This window comes from Otolemur garnettii, unplaced genomic scaffold, assembly GCF_000181295.1.
Source record: "Otolemur garnettii isolate 467f Iridium unplaced genomic scaffold, OtoGar3 scaffold00023, whole genome shotgun sequence".
Classification (NCBI taxonomy): domain Eukaryota; kingdom Metazoa; phylum Chordata; class Mammalia; order Primates; family Galagidae; genus Otolemur; species Otolemur garnettii.
In genome coordinates this window covers 11562361-11570469 of record NW_003852418.1, presented here as the reverse complement: position 1 = coordinate 11570469, position 8109 = coordinate 11562361, and the positions used below count along the sequence as shown (strand labels likewise).

Sequence of the window (8109 nt, the reverse complement as noted above, 5' to 3'; positions counted from 1 at the left end):
ACCCCCAGGCTGAGCTGAGACAAGACTGCCCATTATTGCCCTCAGCTGTTCCCGGCCTTGTCTTGCTTCCCTAACTCCCTGAGATGTTTCTCTGAAGAGACCTGCTGAAGAAGTCATATAGAGAGAAAGCTTTCTCGGGCTCTTCTTCTAGGGAACCTGGACAAAGTCCTTATTCCCATTTTACTGATGGAGAAATTGAGACTCAAAGAGGCAGAGTCACCAACCCAAACCCATACAACCAAGGAATATCCGAGCAGGGATCTGGCCCAGCTCAAGCAACTCCACAGCCTGCACTCCTGTTATTTGTGACTCCATTATCTGCCCATCGAGCAGGAGGGGAGCCTGAGGCCCAGGGGAACCTGAGCTGCCTGCAGCTAGGAGGGAGGTTGGGAGAAGTCCTGGGTGCTTGCCCAGGGGTGGGAGCTGCCCAGGGGCAGGTGGGGAGGTTGGTAGTGGTCCTCCACCCCAAATAGGTCCCCTCTGTTCCATCCTGCAGAGGCCCTGGAGCAACTCTACCCCTGGGAGTGCTTTGTCTTCTGCCTGATCATCTTCGGCACCTTCACCAACCAGATCCACAAGTGGTCACACACATACTTTGGGCTGCCACGCTGGGTCACCCTCCTGCAAGACTGGCATATCATCCTGCCTCGTAAACACCACCGCATCCACCACGTGTCACCCCACGAGACCTACTTCTGTATCACCACAGGTGCGGCCACAAGTGGCATGGAATGGGCTTTTCCTTCCGCAGTTACCACACCAACTTTGAGGTCAGAAGGGCAGAGGTCATAACAGGAGGTCATGTAGTCTTTGCCCTCCCAGAATAAGCTGTCCAGACCTGTATTTACTGAGCACATACTACGTGCCAGGCACTCTCCTCGGTGTTGAGGACACCACAGTAAAGCCCTCTCCCTGTCCTTGTGGCATTGTGACTCCAACTACTCATTTATCCAGCAGATACTGAATCCCTGCCACATGCCAGGTACTACTGAGGGCTTAGAATCCAGCAGCAAACAAAATAGGCACAAATCCCTGCCCTTACAGTACTCACCTAGTGAGAGAGACATAACAAATAGATAATATATAGTACTTCTTTTTTTTAGAGACAGAGTCTTACTTTGTTGCCCTTGGTAGCGTGCCGTGACATCACAGCTCATAGTAACCTCCAACTCCTGGGCTTAGGCAATTCTCTTTCCTTAGACTCCCAAGTAGCTGGGATTACAGGCACTCACCACAATGCCCAGCTATTTTGTTGTTGTTGTTGCAGTTTGGCCAGCGCTGGGTTCAGACCTGCCACCCTCAGTATATGGGGCCAGTGCCCAACTCACTGAGCCACAGGCGCTGCCCAAGATGTAGTACTTCTGATGGTGCCAACTGCTGTGGAGGAAAGAGCAGGGAGTGGGAAAAGGAGACGGGGGGCTATGCTTCCTAAACAGGGTAGCCAGGGAAGCCCTCCCTGAGAAGGTGACATTGAACTAAGACCTGCTGAGGGAGAAGGCCATGCAGATCTCTGCAGGAAGGGCACTCTAGGAAGGTAGGAACCATAGGTGCAAAGGCCCTGAGGCTGGCATGTGCATGGCTGATGTGTCTAAGGAGCAGCAAGGAGTCCCCTGACTGGAGTGGAGAGTTGGGGGACAGCAGGGTGGGAGAGGGAGAGGATAAGCATAGGAGGGTCCTGAAGATAAATGAGGACAGAGTCAAGCAAAGGAAATAGTAAGTGCAAAGGCCAGAAGCAGGAACATACCTAGTGTGTTGAGGAACGGGAACAGTTCGGGTTCCCACACGCTAGGCGATGGGCCAACTGGGCTGCTTTCAAGGTTAAGTATAACAAGTGCTGTCAAGTCAGGCCACTTCAGGTTTAACTCTCAGCTCCTCCATTTGTGCTGTTAGAAAATTCAGAAATCTAGGGCGGCACCTGTGGCTCAGTGAGTAGGGCGCCAGCCCCATATACCGAGGGTGGCAGGTTCAAACCTGGCACTGGTCAAACTGCAACAAAAAAATAGCTGGGCATATGGCAGGTGCCTGTAGGGAGGCTGAGGCAAAAGAATCGCCTAATCCCAAGAGCTGGAGGTTGCTGTAAGCTGTAACACCACAGCACTCTACTGAGGGCGACAAAATGAGACTCTGTCTCTTAGAAAAAAGAAAATTCAGAAACCTCCCTGAGTATCACTTTTCTCATCCACAAAATGGGGCTACAGCCTCCTTCACTTACCACCCTCTCAGGGCTGTGCTGAGAATGGGAAGATGGCACATACAAAGTGCCCTGTGTATAGTAGGTAATTGATAAATTACAGCCACTGTTTTTGGTTTTTGTATTTTTCTTTTGTTTAAGTCTTTCTGGAAGGAGAAATGAGAGCCACAAAAAAACACTGTTTTCATGCCCTAAACTCATATTCATACTCCTTGGAAGACAGGTGGAAGGATTAAAAATTAGGTTATTTTGGCCATACACAGTGGCCTACAAGCCACACCTACAAGCACAGGACTTTGGAAGGCTAAAGCAGGAGGATCACTTGAGGTCAAGAGCACAAGATCACGGCTCGGCGCCTATAGCTCAGCTGGCTAAGGCGCCAGCCACGTACACCTAAGGTGGCGGGTTCGAATCCCCAGCCCGGACCCGCCAAACAACAATGACGGCTGCAACCAAAAAATAGCCGGGCGTTGTTGTGGGTGTTTGTGGTCCCAGCTACTTGGGAGGCTGAGGCAGGAGACTCGCTTGAGCCCAGGAGTTGGAGGTTGCTGTGAGCTGTAATGCCACGGCACTCTGCCCAGGGGGACAGCTTGAGGCTCTGTCTCAAAAAAAAAAAAGAGCACAAGATCAGTATGGGCAAGAGAACTCTACAAAATATTTTTTTTTTTTTTTTTTTTTTTGAGACAGAGTCTCACTTTGTCACCCTCAGTAGAGTGCCATGGCATCATAGCTCAGAGGAGCCTCAAACTCTAAGGCTCAAGTAATTCTTTTGCCTTAGTCTCCCAAGTAGCTGGGACTATAGGCGCCTGCCACAACGCCCAGCTATTTTTAGAGATGAGGTCAGGCTGGTCAGGCATTCCACCTGCCTTGGCCTCCCAGTGTGTTAGCTCATAGGCATTAACCACTGCGCCCTGCCCTTCAAAATATAATTTAAAAAAAGAAAATTAGCTGAGCATGGTGGAGTGCTTATAGTCTCAGCTACTCAGGAGGCTGAGGCAAGATGATCACTTGAGTCCAGAAGTTCGAGGCCACAGTGAGTTGGCAGCTGCACTCCAGGGTGGGCAACAGAGAAAGACTTGTCTCCTAAAGGAACAAAAAAATGGGGGCTATTTAGGAGATCAGTTAACTACTTAGGCAGGCCTAAGTTCAAATCCTGGTTTGGTTTCCCGTTAGTTGGGAGACTCTTTTCCACGCTTCAGTCTTCTCATGAGGAAACTGGGACAAACATTAGCACCTATCTCATGGTGGGGGTGGGAGACTAATAATTTGGATTAAATAAGATCATGAGGCTCAGCACCTGTGGCTCAAGTGGCTAAGGCGCCAGCCACATACACCTAAGGTGGCAGGTTCAAGTCCAGCTCGGGCCCGCCAAACAATGATAGGTGCAACCAAAAAAAATAGCCAGGCATTGTGGCGGGCACCTGTGGTTCCAGCTACTTGGGAGGCGGAGGCAGGAGACTCACTTGAGCCCAGGAGTTGGAGGTTGTGCCACAGCACTCTACCCAGGGGGACAGCTTGAGGCTCTGTCTCAAAAAGAAAAATAAGTAAGATTTTGAGCAGTATTTATTGAGCATATACTATGTGCCAGGCTCTCTTCTAGGTACTAAGGATTAGCAGTGGAAGATCATGGTGTCCTGCATTGCAGAACTGACATTCCAGTGAGGGTTAAAGGAAAAAACAACACAAAATAGGAGAACAGTGAATGAATGAAGATGATTACAGTTTATCATAAAGGCTGTAATGAATTAAGAGGGTTATGTGAGAAACCTGAAATGCTGCTTAACAGGGTGATCAGGAAAGGCTTCTTGACAGATGTGGCATTTGAGCCAAGTGATAAGAAGGCTGCTACATGCCTAGCATATAGTAAGAGCTCAGTAAAAACACGAATGGTCCAGGTGCAGTGGCTCCCTGCTGTAATCCTAGCAGTCTGGGAGGCCACGGTAAGAAGATTGCTTGAGCACAGGAGTTCAAGACCAGCCTGAGCAAGAGGGAGACCCCCATCTCCACAAAAAATAGAAAAGCAGCTGGGGGCTCAGCGCCCATAGCACAGTGGTTACGGTGCCAGACACATACACTGAGGGTGGTGGGTTCGAACCCTGCCCAAGCCACCTAAGCAACAATGACAATTGCAACAACAACAAAAAAACAGTTGGACATTGTTGCAGGCATTTGTGGTCCCAGCTACTTGGGAGGCTGAGGCAAGAGAATCGCTTGGGCCCAAGAGTTTGAGGTTGCTGTGAGCTGTGGCATCACGGCACTCTACTGAAGGCAACACAGTGGGACTCTCTCTCAAAAAAAAAAAAAAAAAAAAAACCTGGGTATGGTGGTGGGTGCCTGTAGTCCCAGCAACTTGAGAGGCTGAGGCAGGATCACTGGAGCCCAGAAGTTTGAGGTTTCTGTGAGCTATGATGGCACCATTGCATTCTAGCCAGGGCCACAGAGCAAGACTCTGTCTCAAAAACAAAGCCAGGGCTCGGCGCCTGTGGCTCAAGCGGCTAAGGCGCCAGCCACATACACCCAAGGTTGCAGGTTCAAATCCCCAGCCCGGGCCCGCCAAACAACAATGATGGCTGCAACCAAAAAATGGCCGGGCGTTGTGGCGGGCGCCTGTAGTCCCAGCTACTTGGGAGGCTGAGGCAGGAGACTCGCTTGAGCCCAGGAGTTGGAGGTTGCTGTGAGCGTGATGCCATGGCACTCTACCCAGGGGGATAGCTTGAGGCTCTGTCTCAAAAAATAAATAAATAAATAAATAAAGCCAGTGAATAAAGACCAGGTGAGATGGCTCCTACCTATAATCACAGCACTTTGGAAAGCCAAGGCAAGAGGATTACTTGAGTCCTGGAGTTTGAGACCAGCCTGAGCAACATAGTGAGACTCCATCTCCACCAAAATTTTTTAAAAATTAGCCAGGGGTGATGGCACACACCTGTAGCCCCAGCAGGGGAGGCAGGAGGATTGCATGAGCCCTGGAGTTTGAGGTTACAGTGAGCTGTGAACATACTACAGGAGTCCACTTGGGAAATAGAGTAAGAATCCATCTCTTTAAAAGGAACATGTAGGCTCAGCGCCTGTGGCTCAAGCAGCTAAGGCACCAGCCACATATACCTAAGGTGGCAGGTTCGAATCCAGCCTAGGCCCGCCAAACAACAATAATGGCTGCAACCAAAAAATAGCTGGGTGTTGTGGCAGGTGCCTGTGATCTCAGCTACTTGGGAGGCTGAGGCAGGAGACTCACTTGAGCACAAGAGTTGGAGGTTGCCGTGAGCAGCGAAGTCATGGCACTCTACCCAGGGGGACAGCTTGAGGCTCTGTCTCAAAAAAAAAAAGGAACATGTAGCCCTCAGTCCATTAGTGGGAAACCTCCATTTCCAGAGCCTTTGATTGGTCCCTGTTCCCGGTCCTCCGCAGACTCACTCTTTGTTAGGCCTCTCACTCCAGTCAGGGCCCATATTTAACATCCCTTTAACTGCTGCTCCTCCATTCAGTCTCCCACTGCCATTTCTCCTGCAGGCTGGCTCAACTACCCTCTGGAGAAGATAGGCTTCTGGCGACGCCTGGAGGATATCATCCAGGGCCTGACAGGCGAGAAGCCTCGGGCAGATGACATGAAATGGGCCCAGAAGATCAAATAACTTCTCCAAGTCTGCCACCTGGTTGCCAACCTTCCCTAGCTCCCAAACCGAAGCCATCTGCCAAATTCCAGCCTCTTCGAGCTGGCCCCTCCAGGTGGAGAGGACATCTCCTGGGCTGGGCCCAGGCAACCCCAACCCACCCCTCGTGACACAGAATACTTGAGCCACTGATTTATCATTTCCTTTTTTCATTTTCTTTCCTTGGCCCCTCCCCAGCCACCTGAGCTGCTCTGTCTGCCAAGCCTGACTCTGCAGAAAAGGGAGCCCCGCCCTGCCCACCGTCCCTCCTGTAGAGAGGCGGCTCACCTACTCCCTGCACTCTGCCCTGTGCCCTTCTGAGCAGCCCTTCAGTGTGGCTGGCATTGGGGCCACTGAGTTGCCTCTGTCTGTCCCTCGTCTGTCCCCAGTGGTCTAGGAAGCCACCAGGCACACTAAGTGTCCCTGGAGCATTGTCCTGCCATGGCCCTGCAAACTGATCCTGGAGGCCCGGGTGGGTGGACAGCTCCGGCCACCACCTCCAGCCCAGCCTGTCCACCCAAGGATGGCAAAGCTCAAGGGTCTGAAGGCAGCTGGTCAGAAGTGGCCGGATTTTCCTGCCCAAGTCTGGAACCCCCTTTTCCACTATCCTCCTACCCCCATCTGCCCACGTGATTCTAGCCAGAGCTGATAATTCCAATACAAGGATGTCTTCACAGGGCATAGTCCCTGCAAAGAGTCTTGGTCATTTGGAAGGGGACACAGTGTCCCCTCTGGCCAGGTTGTGTCAGAAGGAAGAGTGGGGCTTTTTGTTTTTTTGTTTTTTTTGTAAAGGTGCTTGCTTGTTTAATGTAAATAATAGAAAGCCTTAATATCTTTTCTGTAACACGGAGTAATATTTTAATGTCATGTTTTGGATGCACATAATATATTTATAACAAAGCAGCAAGAGTCTACCTAACCTTAGCTGCCTCGTAATGTTTCCTGGTCGGCTGGGGTGGGGGGCTAGGGGTGTTGAGGAGCCTGAGGGGGGTGAGGCCTCACTCCCACTGCATTCCCAGCCCCCCCCCCAACCCTGGCCTCAGGATGGGGGCTTTGTCACCTAGAATGAAATAATGTTGACATCTGCTCCAAACACTTTTGGAGGGGACCCCCATTTGGTAAGAAGTGGCCTTTCATGTCAATCATGATGATAAAGGAATGATGGCTGATCTCTATTTGTGAATTTCTTCAGCAAATGTTTTATTGACACCCAGTGTGTGCCAGGCTCTGTCCTGGACACTGGGGTACAGCAGAGAACAGACTGGTAAGGACCCTGGTGGAACTTCCCTCTGGTGGAAAGAGAAAATAAACATAAATAAATGCACATGGAAATTCAGGTGGTGATTTGTGAAGAAAATTAAACAGGATAGAACCACATTGGAGAAGCAGGGTGGAGGCTGCTTTGGAAGGGTGGTCCAGGAGGGCCCCTGAGGAAGTTAGTTGATCTGAGACTTGGCCTCTTAATGGGACAGGAAGTGCCAAAGCCCTGCGATGAGAAGCAGGTTGGGTTTTTTGCTTTTGTCTTATTCCTTACCCAGAGAAGCTTGGGATTTTTAGGAGAAAGTGAACAGGGGAAGGTGGAAGGTGAGGTTAGAAGACAGGCAAATGTTATATTCGGCCGAATGCTGAGTGGAGAGCCTCCAGACATTTCAGACAAATAAGTAACTTGTTTATTCACTGAGCAAAGTACTGACAAGGTACCTCATACTGCCAGGCACTGGGGTTCTGAGTGAATAGACTTTACAATTAATACCTAGTCCAGGCTAGAGAGTTTAGCCAGGAAACAAAACTGGGGAAATGAGAAAAGACACTTCGGTGGAGTCACAAATAATGCATTTCTTTTATTTTTAACAATATAACTCATAACTTCATTTTCTTTTGAGACAGTCTCACTTTGTCACCCTCAGTAGGGTGCCATTGCATCACAGCTTACAGCAACCTCCAGCTCTTGGGCTTAGGTGATTCTCTTGCTTCAGCCTCCCAAATAGCTGAGACTACAGGCATCCGCCACAATGCCCAGCTATTTTTTGTTGCAGTTTGGCTGGAGCTGGGTTCGAACCTACCATCCTCAGTATATTAGGTGCCCTACTCACTGAGCCACAGGCACTGCCCAATAACTCCATTTTCTTTAAAGTTTGCCTACCACTAGACTTTGGATTTATGACTAAAGAAGGGGTCCACAAAAGGAAGGGTATTAGAATGATAGAATGGGCTAGGCACAGTGGCTCACACCTGTAATCCTAGTACTCTAGGAGACTGAGGCAGATG

The 8109-nt window shown here is 50.1% G+C and overlaps 1 protein-coding gene across 1 annotated transcript in view; it reads left to right on the top strand.

Annotated features, from left to right (window-relative positions):
• The window catches only part of LOC100952169 (transmembrane protein 189), a 30183-nt gene extending 23016 nt beyond the window's left edge, over window positions 1-7167 (top strand). Inside the window, exons 5-6 of the mRNA XM_003787692.2 lie at window positions 497-709; window positions 5702-7167. Of these exons, the coding sequence (XP_003787740.1) occupies window positions 497-709; window positions 5702-5823 (335 nt within the window). The 3' untranslated portion in view covers window positions 5824-7167. The remainder of the gene's footprint in view (window positions 1-496; window positions 710-5701) is intronic.
• Window positions 7168-8109: the final 942 nt, after the last annotated feature.